General features: G+C 40.4%; 1 protein-coding gene across 2 annotated transcripts in view; it reads left to right on the top strand.

Annotated features, from left to right (window-relative positions):
• Window positions 1-22365, top strand: part of gng12b (guanine nucleotide binding protein (G protein), gamma 12b) — a 28353-nt gene extending 5988 nt beyond the window's left edge. The window contains exons 2-4 of one of the 2 annotated variants that reach the window (XM_051377215.1): window positions 1846-2001; window positions 20081-20201; window positions 20289-22365. In XM_051377215.1, coding sequence (XP_051233175.1) covers window positions 20109-20201; window positions 20289-20414 — 219 coding nt within the window. In that variant the 5' untranslated portion in view covers window positions 1846-2001; window positions 20081-20108 and the 3' untranslated portion in view covers window positions 20415-22365. The remainder of the gene's footprint in view (window positions 1-1845; window positions 2002-20080; window positions 20202-20288) is intronic. The other variant, XM_051377214.1, reaches the window with a different exon arrangement.
• The last annotated feature ends 391 nt before the right edge of the window (window positions 22366-22756 follow it).

The following is a 22756-nucleotide window of genomic DNA, read 5'->3' on the forward strand; positions in this document are numbered from 1 at the left end:
AAGAGGTTGCCTAGCAACTGGAACACAGCAGATAATAAAACATCTTTGGTTTCAGCATTGTACAATAACAGAGTTGGTTGAACAGTTGCTCTTCGTTTATTCTGGTGTTATGTTTCTGTGTAGTACACCCTAATGCAGTGTATTTAAGGATGAAAACTAATTTCATTTGTAAAACAATAACTCTTCCCTTCCACTAATATACACAGCTTTTAGATTAAAATCATTCAGACATGGCAGAGTTTAATGTTCAAACACATACTCACACAAACATAATCCAAGCTGCTGCTTTCTCTTACACTAGCTTTAAAATAAAAAACTTTAAGATAAGAAACTTATACAGCTTATTTATTCAGCCGGAATGTTCCTGACCAGCATGGCTTTTATAGGTCTTGACTTTAAAGAGCCAATCAATATAATTTTTAAACCATTTAAAGGTCCAGTGTGTAACATTTAGGAGAGTCTATTGGCAGAAATTTAATATAATATATCAGTATGTTTTAATTAGTGAATAATCACTGAAAATAATAATCATTGTGTTTTTGTTATGTTAGGATGAGCTGGAGGGCCTCTTCTACAGAGCCTGCCGTGTTCAACAGCCATGTTTCTGCAGTAGCCCAGAACAGACAAACCAAACACTGTCTCTCGATCGGGCCTTTCATATTTCTTTGCCACTGTAGTTTCTTCTACACACTTGGAATGTGCTTGGAGGGTGAGGCGAGGGAGTTGTAATCCTGTAAAACTACACTGCTAGATGCCACTACATCCCACACACTGGTTCTTTAATGTTCAGGTATATTCACATATATATTGTTAAAGAATTACTTTTTGAAAACGTGGATTTTTTAACTTCAAATGTTACTTAAAGCTGCACTGAACAGTATTTTTATGATAACAATGTGTCAAATGACTACCTGTAATGTAAAGGGAGTTGCCATAGTGACAAACCCACCGATAATTATCACTAGACCTGAATTTTCCTATCAGCTCTGTTAAGTGTTTTAGCATCTTTCAGCTCATTCATTTCTTTTTACGGCCCTTTAACTCTTTTTGGTTCACTCTCTCATCAACTGCGTTTCCAACCACAGGCAATTGTATTTCAGTGAAAAGGCTGATCATCCCACTATATATAATGGCATTTAGCAGCTAAAGAGAGAGATATTTGTGGCCAAAAATGAATTATTACTGCTTTAATAGATTGTCAGTTGGTATATCAAGCAACCTCACAAGGCTTCCTGACCACAAGGTCAACAAAGTCTGCGTCATAAAGATTATTTTAACTCATGTTTGTAGAGCATGTGCCCCATGCAAATCTCATCAATATATACAAGACTGTATGATGAATTAGGCCTTTAAGTGGAGGAGAAATGTAACTGCTGAAAGCAAGTAAACAGAAAGAAACTAAACAGTGCTTTGGACTGACATTAAAACCCACCTCCACTTGGTGTTACAGAATTAGGGGGAAACAGAGAGTCCTCAGACCAAATGACTGACCATCTAACTGGTTTCACCAGAATGTGGTAATGAATGCAAATGGAGCAGAAGCTACAGTATGTTGATTTGGCATGCCAGGGCCCAACATTTTCCTTAAATGATGTCAGTGGACCGGTATTCATCACACTGCGGTGGCTCATGGTCTCACGGTTTTGCAGAAAGGTCTAATAAATAAACAGTTTTCTATAGTCACACAAATCTGTCAGTGTTTCTGATTAGGTTTCTAAAAAATAGTGAAAATGTGGACTGGAGAATCTGACTCTCTGGTGCTGGAAACCCATTCATATTGGACTGTTTGGTTTAGCTGTCATGGCTGGTTAGTAATTTCAACATGTCCTTTGCTTTTCTTTCTAGATTAATGCTGCTCACACAGACTGGGACCCCAATACATGCTCCTTGAGATCTTTTCCCACACAGTTCAGTGTCTCTGTCAATAGACTCTGGCTCTCATTTGTGTCAACTGTTGCTACCAGCATCCCCAGCCTTTACTGTAATTGAGAGAAGGATCAGGTAACAAACATTGCTTCACCAGTCTATCCATTATTAATCTAACCCAGTCCCCATACGCCTTTCATATCTCCAGTCAGACTTTATGAACTGCCTGTAAGGTGCTGCCCTCTGGTGATGAAAACTGAGTTTACAGTGCTGATGCAAATGGCTGTAAGTGGGCTGCCACATTTTCACATTTCTAGCAGGTAAATAACCCGCCATCGAACTGCTGAAGTTTATCTAAAAAAGAAATCTGGCGTATTGGAAGAAATGACTCTTCTCTTGACATATATCCTATTTTACTGTCCTGAGGAGTACTTCTCAGGTGTGGACATTTATCAGGCAGGTATACTGACAAGTGAATGCCATTGGTTGAATTATGGGAAACGTATATGCCTAAATTATCGAGCTTGACCCATGTATTAGAGACTAAAATTTAGAATCTCTTGGCCTCTGCTGCATTGGTTTTGTCTCTTGTTATACCCCCAACTATAAGACTATATACTAAATTACTTAGTTACTAATAATTAATTATTTATAAAAATATTTGCTGGAATTTTCACAGACATTAGTAGATGGGGCAGATAATCCAAATACTGCATTGCTATTTGACAACCTGGGAATGAGATTTAACAATTGACTATTTTTCCCAGCTCTGATTGGTTGTTTTGAGGTGCTGTGGATTTATACTAATGCCAAAAGGGACACTAGAAAGAGTCAGAGGATCATGATGTTTTTCACAGATTATTTGTCTAATGTACTACTGTCAGGATATAGTGAAAGTTTCAGCAAATATAACAAAAAGTTACCTTTATAAAGGTTACCTACTCTAGCTTTAACTGGAAGCCCACAGCACTGTGTTCATTAGCATTAAAGCGGTGTCAACTATGTTACACTGCACTGACTAAACATCCCAGCTTGCTCTATTAACTATTACCATCATGTTAAAAATGGGAGGTTTATCCTTTATGACAGGTTCCCATTTTCTTCTTCTTTTCAATTCAATTCTTTCTTAAAACATACCCACATACCCATATGTACACTAAATGGGTTATTGGTCATGGTAATTGTTCCCACTGTCCATACTTACATTGAATAGATCCCTTGCTGAAATGATTTACAATGTAATTGATGGGGGACTAAATCTAAACTTCTTGTTCTGTGCCACTGAGGCTTCAGCAGTCTGAGTTACTGAGAGTTTGTATTACTGTCCCCCCACTAAGGATTCTCCTTCACTTACTTTTAAATTCACTTTCATAACTGATCTCTTCACGAATATATAACAGGAGGAAGAATTACAACAACCCAAATTTCTTTCATTGGACATATTGGCGTGCAAGTACTGTTTTAAGATAACTGTGAGAAAATATGAACCTGTCCTTCAAATGGTTCTATTACCATGTGGACGGTTACAGTACAGGATTACCAGTGTTCAAAGAGCTACACTGCCAGATGGAAATTACATGTCATATCAGTGTGTTCTTCCAAACCTCTTAAATCTGTTCATTAGCATCTGATGCTGCTCATACTGAGGTAACTCACTCGCCTGTGTTCTGTGCTAAGAAATGTCCTCCACATGATGGCACTATTGGCCCATCTGTTACCTTCATACCTCCAGGTTTAAGATTACCTTTTATTATGGTAGTGCACTTCCTATTATACTACATGTTTGGTTATGAGAATAGTGTGAGTTTTGTTTAATTATGACTATAATATAGAATACATTAATTGATCAAGAAAATAACCAACAGATAAATCCATAATGAAAATAATCATTATTGTTAATACCACAAAAGACAAAAGCTGCTTAAACATGAGTTCATGAGACAATTTGGCACCCCCAGATTCAGAGCAATACCACCATCATAATTATGGACAACTATACTGGTGCATTTGTTATGATCACATTTTGACCAAAAACTTGACAACTTTGCTAACACAGCCTAACATCAAGCAAGTGCAATATTACCAAGTATTCCAACAGCAAAAAGGGCATCTGCATCTGTGTGTCTGCAGCCTTTTATTCCACTAAGCTCTCTCCAACAACTAAAAGCCTGCTGATATTTACTCTTGTCCAGTGGCTCCTCTCTCTTTTTCTCCTCTTAGCTTCCTCAGTCAGCGTCCTTTTCGGTCTCTTCACCTCTGCCATTAGTTACATCCATAAAAGCTGCTGAGCCCGGTTGCATTGCCCACTTGCCTGGCTCCGGTCCTGGCACTGGCTATCTGTCACCAAAAGTGACATACTAAAAGAAGAGGCATACGGGACACAGAGTGGGAATGACAGAGGCACCAATCACCCTATACCACTGAATCATATGTCATTAGTAGTAAGTTAGTCATTAAATGCCTGGAAAATGATTTGTTTACAGGTTTAGATTGAGATTTTAGGTCAGAAGAAGGGACACATTTGTGAAAAATGTAGCTTCACAGTGACAGATTTTGGAGAGAGCAAGGTATGGTTGATTGCATGAATGTCACTTATAATAAAACTTGAGAGTGAAAAAGTGACCCAGTCGATGTGCAGGTGTTAATGGATCTAACACTAATACCGCTGGTCTGTAGATGGTGAGAGATAATTAATAATCCCAAGACCTTATTGTAATTATCATTATATAACAATATATATACAAATTTCAGGTGGGATGCTTACTGAGCTTTGAATGAAAGTTTGGGCTCGGTGCAACCTGAGCTTTCGAGTGCCAGGGTGTGTGTTCATATGTGTAGGAGGAGGTTTACACATTTACTGCATTGTTGTCGCACCCAAGGGAGATCTCTGGCCTCTTCAGGCATGTACTCCATCCTGTTTCATAAGCATCTGCTCATATATGGGCATCTTCCTTCCTTCTGCTTGGTTGCACTACGTTCCGCTTCCTGAACTGAAATCTCCTTCCTACTCCCCCCCTCCATCACACGCACATACACACTCCTACTCATGTTGGTTAGCTGTGGGGCAGAGGCGGGAGTGTCTCTTCCCGGTGCAGGAAGTAATGTGGTTAATACTCATTTGATCACCGGTTCTGATGCATTGCATTCATGACCAGCAAGCCAGCACTGGCTGTGCCTTTTTGTTGTTGGTGGGTGCAAGTTCCGTCTGTAAGCATATGTGAAGACTGATGAAAATAGCTCATACGTCTGCACGTGAAGCTGTGTGTGATCCTAACACCACATATGTCATGCTTCATTTTTTCCCAGGAAACAGAAGAAAAAAAATCTTCTAAGATCTGTAAGAGACAGAAAAGAATACACCTTTTGTTCCTGTGTGAGATATCCTTGGCAGCTTTCTTCTGTTCTCAGGGACTGTGATGTAGTCTGTTTTGCTTGTAAAAATAAATCTTAGATTTCCAGAGATTTACATTCTTAATGTTATTTATGTACGTGCACCTCTAAACCCGGGAATTCATACTGGGATCGGTGTACACTGGGTGGCCTCCAAGCGCCCTGGATGCATGCAGATTCCACTTGAGATTAACTGTCCTATCTGCACAGCTATAATGTAGACACATGTTGGCTTTGAAGTAGGACGAACAGCCTTATCAGGTTTTTGCTACAGGGCACAGAAAGTATCAGTAGTGTGCAGCCAGGGCTCCTTCAGCCACTGAACTTTACTTTTTTTCTTCTCCACCTGGGAAAATATTTACAATGTAAACCATATGCTTTAGATTAATACTAAAAATGCAGTATTATGTGGCTTATTAGCACAGGAACATTTCCTGTGTGAGGCTTTGTGGGAAGAGAACAGATCCAATCCTATTGTGCCTACACAAAACCATTAGCGTGAATGAATTGTTCCTGCAGTTTCAGATGTTTAATTACCAGCCCCCCTTCTTGTTGCCTCCTTGTGACATATTATGAGCTCACTCAACAACTAGGTCACTACAGATCCTGTTTTCATGGAAAGGGTTTTCACACAAGTGCCTGCCAGGTGCTGACTTTACCTCTGTCACTGGGGGGAATTGCAAGGAAGACAACATGTATGTACTGGTTTTAGCCATGCTAGCGTCATGTCTCTAGGCATGTCTACTGGTCAGACCACTACTTACTCCAACAACTATAGGATGAATTAAAGGACCAGTGTGTTTGATTTAGTGGCATCTAGCGGTGAAGTTGCAGATTGCAACCAACTGAAAATGCCTTTCAAGTATGTAGGAGAAACTATGGTGGCTGCGAAAGGCCCTATCTAGATAGAGAACTCAAACTTCAGCCAGTCAGCTCAATGTAATATATCGATATATATAACAGTCAAACTCTTACTGAAGCCAGTGAGGAGAAAAGATCTTTACCATCAAGAAAAGCCTTCAGTGCTGTTCTTGCTATTTTTTTAATAAAAAGAAATACTCTGCTAGCAGCATCTATGTTAACTTCTTAAGAAGCCGCTATCGTTGTTTGCTCACAAACATCATACACACACCCAGCATTAAAGGACCCTGATTGGTCTAGGACCACTGTGGTTGGATATAAGCACATGGCTTAAAGCCATGATCGATTCTTGCAAGTTCACAAAATCTGGAACCTAGCTGCCTCACATATTTTCATCTGGAAAAGTAAGGAAATATTCTCCAGTTTTGATACAACTGACCAAAAAGTCATTTCTCACACGTTGTCACACGTACATGTAGCTTTAAACCACGTCTGTAGCTTATGCCATAGCTTCCAGTAGTTCCTCATAGGATGCCAATTAGTCCGAATCACTGTGGTTTGGACAAGCCTGGCAAGATGGATGCTGGCATGATCTCGGGAGTCCAGCTGCCTCGCAACGTTAATCAGCCTCAGCTGTACTTTGCGTTTAGTGCTAATTAGCCAATTCTAGCATGCTAAAACACTAAACCAATGGCCAACGTGGTAAACATAATACCTGCATGGTAGCCTTGTCCTTGTGACCATGTTAGCATGCTGGCGTTAGCAATTACCATAGCCTCACAGAGCTGCTAGCATGGCTGTAGAGAGAGCCTCTGCATAGCAACAGTATGTCTGCCCTCTAATCATGACCACAGGGTCTTGACAATAAACAGTCCACACAGCTTGCTTTATCTGTCTATGTACTGCTGTGAGACGCTCCTGTGCCACGTGTCTGCCAGACAAGAATTCCACCCTGATCTTTGCTGCGGGAGCCGTCCAGGGAATGTTGGACTCCAGTTAACAAACATATGGGTCTGGCAGTTAAGAGAGGAAGCCCAAGTAGCAGTCTGGATGTCACCCTGCCCAGAAAATCTGTCCAGCCACTGGTTGCATGCCTGGGATTCTTTTATGCAAGCTGCTCTTTCCTGCTTTGATTTTTTTTCTGTAAAACATTTTCCTACTCCAGACAGTGGCAAAGGAAATATTTTCCAGTCCAGAAATAAGTTGTCTTTAATTGCATTGCCTTGCGAGTATACACTTGGTGGTCTGTGCCACTGTAAGAATGCACCTTTGATTGATGTTCATTAGGGGCGAAACAGGGTGGTATGCTGCTCGGCATTGCAGCCGCGTTCCATTGGAGTTACACTGTTCTGAAAACAAACCGCTGCAACCGGCCGGCACATACTTTCCCTGTGAGATCCTGGTAGCTGCTTTGAATGAATACAGCATTATAATACTCCAAAATGCATGAGCGAATAAGGCTCAGTCATCATTTGAACTCTGTGCACCAGACTAGGTATGAATTTCCTATCATGTAGGTCATTGTTAACTGAGGTAATGTAGAGCGTTTGGGAAGATGACTTCCTCATTTTGGATAATAAGCAGGGTCTCATTGCATTAAAATACACACGACTGCCCTTTTAAGGAGCACACACAGTCTCGGTCATTGTGACCTCATCACAGCATGAATGTTCTCAATCACTTATGTAAATGATTTACTGCAACGTGATAATGTGTGTTCAGAAGTGTTCTATTTACTTTTCATTGTAAAACCCTGCTCTGGTGGCTTTGTCATGAGAAAGGCTGTTTCGGTTTTACCTCGAGACAACACCAGGTCAGAACATGTGGCACTTGAGAAATAGAGACACTGACTTTTGTGTAGAAATTTGTGTAGTCCTCCAGGAGATCCTGTGACTGGGTCTCATGGATTGTGGTAACTGCTAAGCATGCATGCAGGCCTTTGGGTTGTAATAAATACATATTTAACTGCATTTAGCATTCCATCTTTGCAAATGTAAATTTTTTTCACGTCATAATGACTGTCAGTATCACATGTTTGCAGTCATGTGCTACTATGCATGCTGCATACATGAGCTAAACATGTGCCTGTGTGCACGGGTCAATGCACAAGAGAGGATGTACACAGTTGGCTTTTACACCACAGTGTCACACCTTGTTAATGGAATGGAGTCTCTGCAAAGTGGTCTGACTGAACATACACCTAAGTCCCTCAAGAAAGCCACATTCTCCATCCTACCCTTTCTCATTTTGCAGAGGTTCACCATATTCACATGATACACTCTCCTCTCTATACCTTTTTTTTACATGTCTGTGTCCTCGCTGCTTGAGAAAGTTTTATTTTTGCTTCCCTTTACAGATCCCCAGTGCTAGATCTCCAAGCTGTAATTGATATTTATCAATATAATAACAATCTATCAAATGGCCATGTGACAAGAGGCCTCCATCATAGTGATAAACCTACAAAGAAGTATTGTAAATTAAACCAATCACCACCACATTTCAGCAAATTTTCATTTCATTGTAGTTTCCAGCGAGAATCTCACTGGAACAAGTTGCCTTCGATTTTTAATAAATAATTAATAAAATGATGAAACTAGTTTTGCAATCTTAACTTTCCACAATTTCATTGCAAAACAAATGCATCAAAACATTGCATAACACATCCGTTTCTTTTAGAAAAGTTGCAGTGAAATCAGGCATTTCAAGCTGCAACAATCACGAAAACAGCCTGCAAAATTCTGGAGGCACTGTTCTGTCTAAAAGTTAGAAGTTTAGTGTGCCATATAAAAATATACAACTGTTAAAACTGTTATGAAACTGAAACAAGTGATTGCATTCAGCAGGAGAACTCATGAAACTTTCCCATGCACGTGTCCACTCTAAAAATGTGCACTTTGTCTGCAGTGACCCTTGTGCAGAGCTGGGTGAGGTGGATGTTTGGGATTCTTTCTCTGTTAATAATACCTGTATGATTGCTCTGAATCGTTCTGCTCACTGTGTATGCAAACTCTTTGCCGGTAATAACGTGTAGGGCCAAAGGGCAAATTACTAATGCGTCAAGACTGCAGGCTTACAATCAGGTGGCTTCCAGACATTGAGATGTCATGAGACACTTGTGGAGCCTCCCTAAAAGGACACTTTGGAGTGTGGTGTCCACCCCGGTGCCTCTTACGTCCACACTCCTCTCCTCAGCTTCCCCCACGACTGCTCATTATGTGCAGTTTAGTGCTCACTCGGCTCCGGGGTGCTCCAAAGTTCACAGGAAGGAGAGGGTGGGGGGCTGGAAGAGTCATTTCTGTTACTGAGGTCTGAAGGCTGTGTTGTTTTTCCCAGCACTCCCCTTATTCAGTCTCCCTCTGCCTTTTGTCCGTCATGATAAGCAGTCAGGTGGCAGCAGTGAAGAAGCCTCCCAATCACCTACCACCACCTTCCCTCAGAGCTGGCCATGTGCTGATTAGATCAGCCTCTTTAACTGCTCAAACCACAAGACCACTTTCATTTCCTATTACTCTGTTATGCAACATTTTACAGCTGTATAGATACTTTGGTGACACTGTTGGACACCAACTGCAAACACTCGTCTGTGCAGTGCTCATTTTGTCTGGTGTGAGTGGATGTAAATATATTGTTAGTGAGCTAACGCTAATCGCCAAATTGAATTAAAGTTGATAACATACGAATCTTTCCAAACAGTATTAATTAAGCAATCAGTGTGAATTGGTTTATATACTGTGTCTAACAGCATGAGTGTAGCGTCAAATGTCAGTTTATCGTTTAATAAAAACGTGTTCAATCTTAGAACCAGTTTAAGATTATAGCCCGAAAACACCACCATCCATTTTTGTGTGTGTGCTTTTAATGGTTTTAGTGTAAATGAGTTAATGCCATAGCCTCCCCTCTGCTCTCCGTCCTGTAACGTTATTTACCACATATCTCACAGATATTATTATAAGCTAGCTAATGCTTGTCAGTACTGTCTATGCCAGTACTCGGTAGGTACTCAAGATGGCGCTAGTAAGCTGGGAAAAGAGTGGATGGCGTAAAAGGTCACGTGACTGATATTTATGAATTGGAGTCTTACATGCATGCATCATCTAGAGTTGCAAAGGGGCGGACATTTTCCAGTAAATTTCCGTAAACTCTCCGTAAACTTTCCATGGAAAGATAAGCTGAGGAATTTTGGAAACATTCCAATTTGCAAACTTTCATGGGAATTAATGTAAATTATGGGAATTCATTGGAATTTAGGAGATTATTTTATGCCAGAATTGATCTAAATCCATCAATATAGAAAAGATAATGAAACAACATCCAGAACCTTTGATGATACATGTTATATTTTATACAGAAAAATACGATTGATCAGTTGAAAACATTACATTTGCACAATCCAAATGATAATAAACATTTTTGTTTGTGTGTGGTCAGTGTCACTGATGATGTACATACATGATGTATGTCACAGTATCTGTAAAATCCTTGGTGGGTGCTTATTACTAAATCTCCTTTGGTCAACAGTGTTTAAAGAATTATTTTATCATTAAAGTATTAGAATTTGTAGGAAACCATTAAACCTAGCACCCAGCATACAGTACCATACCTTCCCTTGAGACAGCATCAATAAAAGAATGAACACAAAGAAACCTAGGCATGCATGTAAAATTATGACTGTGTGTGGGCGTGTTGTGTCAGTTAGGCATGTGAGTCTGGGGAAGTGGGGAAAAGGTGAGAGGACTGGATGTCAGTAACCTTGGAGGAACATCGGCTTTATGTGTAACGGTCAGAATGGAGAGGAAGAGTTGCTGATGTTTATCTGTACACAACAGACCGTGTCAAAACAGCGTGTTGGCCTCTTGGATTGACATGTCATTCAGTTCTCCATGCTCTGTAGACCGTACTGTTTGCATCCCATATTACTGGTTTTGAAGCTTGATGTGAAGCAAGCAAAACGTAATCAGCGTGTGTTGCAGTTAAAGGTGGAATGACAGGAATTCTCTGCAGCCTGTTTTACATTCCCACATAGTACAAAGGGCTGATTTTCATGCACAGAGTTGACCTTGTTTAGTAAAATGCACCCATTTTGGTTATTTCCATGAATGACAGGGTGGTGCATTTAGCAGGAGTGTAAATGCTGGATTATTGTAACAATGAGAGCTGTGACTTGGTTGTTTGGTGCCATGTGAGAGCAGTGGGCTAAAGGTGGTGTGAGAATGAGGGGCTGTGGGTTTACTGAATTCCTATCCGGTGAGTAGAGCATTGGTTTCTGTCTAGACAAAGCTCAGTTGTCGGGGAGACCCGTGCAGATCCAGGACTGCCCCGGGCTCCAGGAAGTTTTGTGGGAGAGACTGGGCTCTTTTTTTCCCCTCCCTGCTCACTTTTCCCTCCTTGGGGGATTTCAACGAATGCAGTCAACTGCTCAGAGCGAGGTTTTGTTTTTTCGTTGGTGGTGGGAGTTTTTCTCCCATGATAGGGTGGAGACAGCTTGGTGCGTTTGTGCTGAGATATCAACGGCATAACAAAAATCTCCCTGCTTTCAAGTCTCCCACTCAGCAGGAAATAGCAGCCTGGCCCACCTTGCACACAAACCACTCACAGTCACAGATGCACACACTGCAACCCTCGCTCACTTGTGTAGGATACAATAAAGTCTCCATCAAATTTACGACTTCTTACCTGACATCAGACCACAAAAGCAGTTCTGGAGTTGTCTGTTCGTGGAGCCTCTCTGTATGGCTCTATTGTCTTTGAGTGACTGTGTACAGCGAGATAAGGCAAAGACAGGCGGCGTGACGGCTCCCACGGCGTCGGATCAGGGAGCAGACAGGGCTGACTAAGGGCTCATTAACTGTTACACTCAGCTGTGCCCTGAGGGCTCTCTCTTGGAGCCGTGTGTGCCGTTCCACCGGAGCCGAGACAGTTTTGCGTCTTCAGAGGATTTGTAGCGATGACAGGAGAGTTATTAGGTGTTTCCAATATCTAAGTGAAGATAATACAGTCTGGAAAAGACAGAAATAACACAGCAGACCTTTTTTCAAAACTCTTCCTGCTAGCTTTTCAGGCTCTATAAAGAGTGAAAATAGGATGCAGGACCTTCCATTTGATATTAGCCAAAATTTAGTTTGAGCCATTATAGTGTGGTGGTTTGTATGCCAGGAAATTGACAGTAAATGCCACTCTATTCATTTCATAACCATAACCATAACCATAACCTACCTTGTGGGTAGCTGTGTAATGGATTTGAGTGAGTGGAGTATAAAGGGTGTTCTCACTTTAAAAGAAAAGAAAAAGTTCCAAAACCTTAAATATAATTTCAGCCTACCCAGTTCTTAGGGTTTTTTTCCCCTTACAAATTACACACTGCACTACATGCTAATGGATGGCTAAGGAGACATAGCCTGGCCTTTCATCCCTTTACTAAAATTCTGAAGCAAGTCTCTTTAAATTTATTTTAGAATATAAACAATTTGCCCATAACCTATGGTTGCAAGACTTATCATCCTTTAAAATAGCAGTAGAGCCCTGCGTAGGACAATTTTCTTAATACTGCTCGTGCTTTCTCCCACTGGATTTCAGACCATTATCTGTTTGCGCCTGGCAATGTGTGTGTTCCAGACCGCCCGCAAGATTTGCGTTGGGTCCTGCGGGACCCAGCAACACCAGTGAACGATCTCTGGGTTAGTCTAGGTCACAGTCATATAAGAGGACTCATAATGTGTCTGATCTGTTCATGTGGTGTTTATCCTAAACCAGCGTTTATTTCAAGAACGTATTGACTTACACATAAAGAAGAAACCCGCTTTCGCTCCTGTGAGAGTTACAATGGGTCCCAGTCCGGATGCAGTCTGCTAATTGGCACTTAGCATGGTCGAATAGCATTCTTTGATCTAGGTGTCTGAATCCTTAAATGATCCACAATGAATTCATTCATAGATTTTACTGTTCCTCAGGGTGACTGAAATGAAAATTCCAATTTTGTTCTAGTGGTAAGTCAGGAACTTCTATACATTGGCTATGGAAATGTGCAAACGTGAAGGATTTCTGGAATCGTTTGTAAAACTCTTTTGCTGTTGCTAAATGGTAGCACCATTTTGGAACGCTCCCTGTCATAGAAGTGACAGTAGGATCCATCCTCTGGGGACCATGAATGTCGGTGCAAAATGTCATGGTTTTCTCCCGTATTGATATTCAGTTCAGATTCAGTCTTGACCAAGGTTGTCTACTGAGCAACAGACCAACATTGCCATTTGTCATAGAGCATATGGTGCTAGCAAGCTAAAAAATATAAATAAAATATAATATATGTGTGTGTGTGTTTTTATTATATATATATATATAATAAAAAATAATCACAAAAAGGAAAGGGTCTAGCAATAGAGCTGCTTAAAGCTCTTTTTATTACACTTGTTCAAAGTGAGTGTTCTGCATTGCAACAGGTCTTGCATGCAAACCCCAACCCATGTTCATCTGTATGACCGCATTTCTTTATTAATAGAAGCAGCTGGTGGCACAATGCATTGCATCTGGCCTTCCAGATTTAGCTCCAGACATACCGAAGCATTTTCTTTGTGTCAGCTTTTCATTTCTCCTCTGTCAAATCAAAGCAGTACCTCCCAAAGCCAAATCTACATTTTTTTGGAAAACAATCAAAGTAAAGCGGGGAAGAAACTCACATGCACATGCCTGATGATGTGTAGTAGAGGAGAGGAGCACCTGGTTCAGGGATTTTTAGCTGCTTGTCTTCAATTGACTTCAAAACGCATGAAAGAAAAGTCGCTAGAACTTCAAAGAGAGCCCTAATCCATGGATGTTATTCACTATACCTCACTGTGGGGTGTGTATGAAGGGCCATAGATGAACTTATTTCTCAGGGAATCAGAAGCACATTACTTAATGCTTTGAACTTTTAAATAGCCTGTGTCAATCTGCAGGCGGTGTGACACGCTAACACACTCTCAGAGGAGCCTGTTTTTCTGCACGTGGGGCCCAGGTGGGAAGAAAGGACCAGATGACAGAAACTGGAGTGAGAATCTGTTGTCCTACAGCTGACCTTACCCTAGGCAAAGGTGTTGCATGCTGCTGCAGGTGAAAGGCGTACAGTGGAGAGAGAAACCTGCCTGTGACTCAGCAGTGTGGAACTCTCATCTCCTCTTTTAGTCTGAAGCGTAAACACCAACGCCTTCTGTGTTCCTTTTCATGTCGGCGGACTTCAGACACAGCACCCACGACGCTTTGAAAAATCTGTCACCATCAAAGTTTGTAATCAATGATGTTCCTGCACACATTGGAATGTTACGGCATTAGTCATACAGTTTGTCTCCACCAGAACTCTGAAGCGAATGTTTCTCTTTGGGAGGCTCTGTCTCTTTCCTCTGCACGCCTGACTGGACAGTCTGGCTCCCAGATAGCATCAGGCTGTCTGAGATTAGCGCTCATGAGGGCGCAGTTAAACTTGTAAAAGCTCTGGACTCCTGTCCCTGTGCCTCTGTTCTACACAATGGCTAAAAGCAATTGTGAGTGTGGCACAATACTGATAGCCTGTCTGCATTGTCACCGTGCCCCTGAAATGTGCCTAAGCCTCAGAGCTTATTGTAGAGGCAGCCACAGATCCAGGTCCAGGAGTGGACTGTAGAGCCTGCTGCTGTTGTTGTCAGGCAGTTTAGCAGTGTAGTGGACAGATAATCGGGCTGCTAAGTGTCCCATGGCCCAACATTTTTGGAAGTGGACAGCTGATAACTAATCATTTAGGCTGCAGCGCTCTGCCAACCTTCTGTTTATCAGACACTGAATAACACCTCTATAATTGGATAGCAAAATGCACCTGGCTTTGTTTATATTGTCTTTTATTGCGCTATAAATGTAATAAATGCAAGGGGGAACATTGTGTTTTAATTGGTGAGGAGATATGTCAGATATAACGCACAATGGTCGAACACAGTGTATTGCATTTATAGGTTCACATTTTTTCAAGGCTCTCTTAAAACATTACTCACGTGCTCATATGTACATTAAAAAAGTTTTTGTTTGCTGTATTTGTTCATGGTTAGTCCTGTGCAGAAATGCATAATGTCTGAGTCAGAAAATAGAGCCAAATGGGACGTCTTCAAATTGCTTGTTTTGTCCAACAAACAGTCCAAAGCTAAAGAAATGAAAAATATTCAGTTTTAAATTGTATAAAACATATAATAGCAGCACATTTGAAAGCCTGGAAGCAGGGAATGTTTGGCATTATTGCTTAATAATCAACTCAAAATTGTTTTCTTCTTTCTGTCAGTCAACTTAATCAATTTATTGCTGCAATGGTAAACCGCTATATTTCTAAATTTGCTCAGAGTGGACAAACCAAACACTGGCTGTAGGATTTTTTTGTGGGTTTCGCAGCTGTAGTTTTACTTGGAAGGGGAGGGTGAAGAGATGGAGTTGCAGTCCGCTTAGGACTGTTCACACTGGAATCTGATCTGAGATTAATAAATCAGAATTGAGCACTAATGCTTGCAGTGTGAACCAGAGATGCCATAGAGATGCATTTGTGTATTGTCCCACTGTTCAATACACAAATGCACATTTAGTCTTGTCATGCCGTTGATTTGAGTCCGGTGTAAGGAAGTTATTAGTGTATTTGTTTGGTCAGCAGATCTGAGCACAGTGTAGAGTCACACACCACAGGGCGAAACCTGCTGTTATAAACTCTGCAGAACCCCTCAGCTGTGGGAGCCCACCTGTGTAAAGGTCCACAGCCACATCAGAGAAATCCCTCCGATGTAAGACTTCAAATACCTTTTTATCAATGCTTTCAGTGTGACATGTGTTTACATTCACCACACATAGTACACATGCTGGATGCAGACAGGGATGCCACAGCTGAAGGCATTGCAGACATTCTTTTGGCTACAAGAATTTTAGAGGCTCAGTCAGTCCGCATACAAAGAATTACACACCCTGCAGTGACAAACTTCCCTGCTTGTTTGTGTTTGTTTTACTGGAATTAAGGTTCTTTTCACTCACAAACATTGGTTTGACTGAGGTCTTGATTCTGAAATAAAATTATATGGCAATTATATATCTTATATATAATATATTAGTTATTATATTATATATATTATATTAGTCTTTTTGCTACATCCAGGAAACAGTTAGCTTTGCAGGATAGAAACAGGGGAAACAGCCAGCCTGGCTTATAACTACCTTTAAAACCACAACCTTTTTTTGTATGGATTTAACAAATGACATACACTATGTTAACTAAGAAGCTTCAGAGCTGCTGGTAGGCAGATTTTTAAACATGATTCCCCCTGCTTCCAGTCTTTATGCTAAGCTAAGCTAACCCACTAGTGGCTGATATCAGTTGATATCAGCAGGTCATTAAGACCTAATTAGCAGGTGTTAAAACTAGATAATTTACTGTCCATGATGGGAAAGGCCATAGCAATTTTAAGGAAATGTTCCCGCATACGTTCCATCTGTTTCCTTCTGTTATGAGTGACATTGTTTGGCCATAAGTGCTGCTGAGACACATTTTAAAAATGGATTGAATCTGATGCATAATAGAGCAGCCAGATTATTCCTTTGTTGTTTTCCCTGTGTCAGTGTTAGTGACGTACATAAGCGATTATCATGGGTAACTGTGGAGACGAAATTAAAATATTGTCCTTTGTTAGGGGCCGATCACACAGAGACGCGCCGCAACAAGCACGGCCGCTTCAGAAAAACCTTTTTGATTCTTTTTATTTTCTGTATGTTGCAATGGTTTTCATTGTAGGCTTTTATTTGATATTTTTCACATGTAGAGTCATTTTACACATTTCTGATCTGCCTGTTTTGCCTTTTCTTATCGTAGTGGTGATTATACGTTTTGTTTGTTTTTTTATTATTATTTTTGGTGTGGACCCCAGGAAAAACAGCGGCCTCTTTGTGGGAGCTAATTGGGATCCAAATAAAGAACATGAATACGTGTATTTCCCAATTATTGAACCATTCTTTTGATTTGTAATATTTTACTAGACTGCACAGGGAGACCTTTTTCCATAGCAGAGGCTATACTGAATAGGTTTATCTATAAAGAGGGACAGCCTAATAGAAAATTCACATTGACAGGGCCCATTAAAAGTAGATATAGTGTCGAAGAATGTTATAATCCCTCAGAACCAGCAGGGTTACTGTAAAACTGGCCACCACACTGCCCAGAAACAGAGGATTACTTTAAATTCAGCACATTTGAGGCTTAGGACCTCACTGGATCAGACAGCTCCTTGAGAAGGGCTGCACAGCAGAGTCTATGTGTGACCACACACACCAGGGGCATCAATGAACCAACCATGATGCAAGTGTGTGTTTTAAACCCGTTCACCTCCGCTGCAGACGACGTGTTACAGCTGTGCTCTCTGGCCTGCGGAGAAGAGTCTGCACACTCATCAGTTCTGTGATTGCTGGTGGAATACGCCGTGGCAGCTGGATCAACTTTTTTAATTGTCTTACTCAATTATTTTCTTACACCACTTCTAGTAAAAGTTGCAACATGAATATATATATATATATATATATATATATATATATGTATATATAAGTGTATGTTTACAACAACTTGAAATCAATGTTTAAAGGCTATAATTGCACAAAGCCAAACGATTGTTTCCCAGCACCAGTTATCATCCACTTACACCAGGACAGGTACAGAAGAATGCACAAGGCTTTGCTCACATTGCATTTTGATATAATTTTTCTTTGGCTAAATGCAATTCAGCAACAGTGTGCAAGCAAACAGTGTGACAAGTTGGAGAAAAAGAGTTCTAAAGACTAAAAAAGACAAAATTTAATAAAATGTATGCATCTTAGAAATCTAATGACAGCTCTATGTGTGAATCTTTGAAAACATCAAAGAGGAGTGTCTGTCAGCTATCAAGTGCTGTCAGGTCACTAGTCTGCATTAGTGCCACTTTGAAGACAACAGCACACAACCACAGCCACAACAATGGAGCAGTAAAACAGAGAACACTTAGCCTCGTTAACGTTTTTTACAGCTCATTACGCCTCTAGTGCCTCCTTCCAAACTAAAAGCGCTCTATAGTAGCTGCAGGCGTCACACAGCGTCCCTGCACACGCTGGGGCTGAGAGCCAGCCCCCCCTGTGACGCAGCTCTCCCTTTTCCTGTGTCTACTCATGCCTGGCCGGTGCAGCTGAGGGCTTAAAATCTACAGCTGTGTTGACAGGAGATCCACGAGTGCTAAATGTTAAGTTCCCTGGAACAATGAGTGCACAGGTCAAGAAAGCAAAAACTACGACAGCAGCTTGTAAATAGTCTGAAAAAAAGTGCAATTGTGGTTTTAATGTCATGCTTTCTTTAAGAAAGCTTATATAGTCCCTGAGCAGCTACAGTGTGCTTTTGTGTTTCCCTGGTTACTGGCCTGTGTGTGTAACTTCTATTTTTAAAGCCTCCTCCCTGTATTTTATCATTTATACTTTAGAGTGTAACTGGCGATACTGCTTCCTGTGTAGGAAGCGGAAGGGAGTGGGTGGGGGGATTAAAGGGATGCATGGTCTCGTCTCCCTTCTGTAGTCGGTTCTCTAGTCCATGTTTCATCTCCCTTCCGTTTCAGCGTGTCCCCCTCTTCTGTAATATCCTGCACCAAAGCACAGAACAAACATAAACCACATCACATGTCGAAGATTCTTTTTGTCAGTCCCACAGAGTCATTTACAGGTTGTCTTTATTTGTTCAAGGAACAAGAGCTGCATGTTATCAGTGCTGAACAATTGATGGGTACACAGGGAAATTCTCATTTATTGCTAAACAGGACATGTCGTGTTTTACTATAACTTTAACACATGGTGTTCTTCTTGCATGAGAAGCTGTTCCTCTCTGATTCTTCTAAGAAATCATGTTTGTGCAGAAAAGAAGTTGCAACTGTGCAGCCTCTCCTCCAAGTTGTCAGGGACTGACGTAATGAGCCGGTAAAAGCAAACCATTGTATCCTGGAAGTGGGAATTGTGAAACAGGAGTCCGTTAGGTTGGGCCATAGTTTATACGCACGTTGAGTCAATTCCAGATTAAGTCAACTGACTTCTGGGAAGTTGCACAGCTATAGACATCAGACATTTGTGCAGCAACTGCTTAGTAACCTCACTTCTATAATTTCTGCAATGTTATGCAAAAGCTGTTCATTCAACAAACTAAGAGCTGCAACCTAAGTATTAGATGGATTGCCATGACATTTGGTAAAGACAGTGTCACCAGCAGCTCAAAGTTTGCACTTAACCTGTGTAATTTCTGAACATCTAGTAGTTAATAAGCAAATATTAGCATGCTAACACAATTAACTAAGGTGGTAACAACGGTAACATTATCCGCTAAACATCAGCATGTTAGAATTTTCATTGCACCACTGTGCCAAAGTGCCTTGGAGACCAACTAGCATGGCTTTAGACTCAGTCTTGTTATAGTTTTAAGTTTGAAATATACAGCTCTACTTTTAAAGCTTCCGAACTACCTTGGATATATTCTATTCTTCATAAATATCTTGTAATTGCCTTATATATTCCAGTAATTTCTTAACTTTAGATATTTCACATATCTCTAACCTTGGCAGAATGGGTACTATGCACATTTTAAATGAGATGAATTGCAGCTTTCAAGCTATATAAAAGCAGAGATCTTGATATCTGGATAGTTACTAATAACCAGTATGATACCAACAACAACAAAATCCAATTAAACTAATTTAGTTGCTGATAGGATAAAATGATTTTGTTGACTATGTTTAAAAGCAGTAATAACCTCTGCATTATTTTAAACAGCAACCTGACCTTTGTGATTCTTTGTGAATCCCACAGGAACATCTTGTTGCCAGGAATCACTTGAATAGATTTATGACACTGTGGCTTTGTTGGTTTCCTTTGTACAAATACCAAACTGCATCTCTACACTAATTAATGTAAGTACAGTAAGTGTATGTATGTTTCCCTATTGCAGGATTGAGCACAGCTGTCGAAATACTGCAATGTCATCAAAAATGCAGAGCTCCAGTAGCATAGCTCAGGCAAGGCGGACGGTGCAGCAGCTGAGGATAGAGGCCAGCATCGAGAGGATAAAGGTACCTTTATTCATTCACACCACTCTGAGTGTCCTACTTCTACTACCTGTATGTCAAGGGTGATCAGTGTGTGGACTGATTTTGCAGGTGTCCAAGGCTTCGGCAGACCTGATGCGCTACTGTGGAGAACATGCCAAGAATGACCCGCTGCTCATGGGCATCCCCGCTTCAGAAAACCCTTTCAAGGACAAGAAGCCTTGCACTGTTTTGTAGGGGAATACCTGAGCACTTGCTGCTTTCCTTTTGATTCTTATGTGGAAAAAAAGCTGTAATAGTAATACTGTTAACTTATCTTAAGGCCAGTGTATCACCTCGCACCCAACCTTTTCACATGCCTGCTGCTGCAGTTGAAGGAATGTATTCCTCTCTGCCTCACAGTCAGATATCAGTTAGTTACACCAAAGAACAGGCAGAAGTCTGAAGTTGTGGCCTCGGATCAAAGCTTTAGCTCAAACTAAGATGATTAAAAGTTTGTATGAAGGTTCAGTGGTGACTTTAGTTTTTCTGTACTGTTATCTGACAAGGCCACAGACCTGAAAAGAGCTGTGCCATGGATGGGAGAGTTCCTGACTCTATAATTATCACAGCGTCCATAAACAAGCCCCCTCAATCATTGGTCCAGGCAGATTTAGGCTTTCAGCTTTCACCTCTACTTTCATCAGGCTTGCTTCAGGAAACAGTTGTTTTAGTTTGTCTGCTACTGATAATGAGTCCCTGTGATAATGATATCCTGTCGTTGGACAAGTGAACTGTGCCGTTCATCACATAAAGACAAATGGAAAGAGTGGAGGTTCGTTGCCAGCTATGCACATCTCCTGCTTCATATTTTGCTATGTAATGACAAAAATCAGTTTTTAAAATTGGCCATTAAATTGTTCCCAGCACTCTCCTAGCACAGAGAGGGGAATCAAATTGGTTCAAATTGTCCTGACAATTCAACCTTTGCCGACACAAATAATTCAGTTCTATTGTTGATTGGATTTTCGGATCAGTTTTCTCTAGCTGTCCTCCGAGCTAGTAGCTGTTACAGACTTTCAATACCTACTTCAATTGAATCCAATGCAGAGCTGAAGAGAGGTTTCGATACCAGAGGGTTAATTTTCTTGACAAAACAAGTATTTTTTTCACTCTTTTTGTTTGCATTTGCCTTAAAAATATATGTAAAATGTCCAGTCTTACTTTCTCTAAAAATGAAACAGTACCAGTATGAACTATACATTATGCATGACCTTTCTGCATGATGTATGTCTTGATTTGTATAAAGAAAAATTTATTATGAGGCCATCATTGCTGAAAAAAGGATTCAAGACCAATCTGTGCCATCTTATCAGATCTACCAATTAGACTTTCAGTATCTCAATATATATATATATTTATATATATCCTTACAGTTTTCTGTCCGCAGAGCTGAGGCTTATTTCTACTACTGTTATTACTATTCAGGCACTTTGAAACCTGTAAACACCAAATGACTGTTATACTCGAGTTTGAAACATTCCATGTTTACAACTGCTCCAAAATATACTTTGATTTTATTATAAAAAACGTATGACTGGCAGTGTGTAGCTTTGACTTTATGTCATTTGTGTGTTGGTGCTTATGCAGAACATAAGGAACTAATTTAGCAATTTTACCAGCCAGGGCCTTATGAAGTGATGCGGCTTCAACCTTTCGACTACCTTTTTAGTCACACAAGTGCTGTTGTCTAATACTGTGAATAAGCAAGCCCCTTAGGTAAAGGGAGAATATCTTACTATTAATTCCACGTATGACATCATATTTCAAAATGACTCATGTTCAGTAATGAATTGTATCAAGATATATCTCATATGTCCATCAATATTGTAGCGCAGTATGTACGTCCATGATCCACAGTATGTGCTTGCTTTAAACTGTTTAATGTACTTTATAGGATTGTACTGATTCAGTCAAACCACAACTTTGAATTTTTGCGATATTAATTCAACTTTCTGAATTAAAACTGAATGTGGTGTTTGGCTTAATGGTGTATTTGGGTGATTTTTACTAGTGAATATTACTAGTTAATTACAATTACATTAAAATGTTTGTGGTTTGTCACGCCTGGTGAGTGTAGGTAACTTCCTGTAGGTCATATCCTGCCTTTACCTGTTTGTGATAAATGCAAATAAACTTATGGAAACAAGTTATTTCTCTCAGGTTTTTTTTTTTTTTTCAAACTAATGTAAGAAGAAAAAATATATATTTATGGTGGAGTGTGGAGGATGAATTGAGACTATGGAGTCTTTTAGTGCTTTTTGGCATCTTTTAGCTCATTGTTTTGGTTTTTACAGCAAACAACTGTACTTCACAACTTTTGGTTCCCTCTGACCGCTCTCATCAATCACATTTCTAGCTGCAGCAGACTTACTGTACACTATCTGCCCAACATCAAATACCGGACAAAGTTAGCAAGTAGCTGGTGTACACAGTGTATTTAGCAGCTAAAGAACCAGATATCTTAATTTGTGACCAAAAACTGAGCTAAAAAGAAAGTGAAAATTGGACTTTCATTCATCAGCTGCACAGAAACAACT

This window comes from Dicentrarchus labrax, unplaced genomic scaffold, assembly GCF_905237075.1.
Source record: "Dicentrarchus labrax unplaced genomic scaffold, dlabrax2021, whole genome shotgun sequence".
Classification (NCBI taxonomy): domain Eukaryota; kingdom Metazoa; phylum Chordata; class Actinopteri; family Moronidae; genus Dicentrarchus; species Dicentrarchus labrax.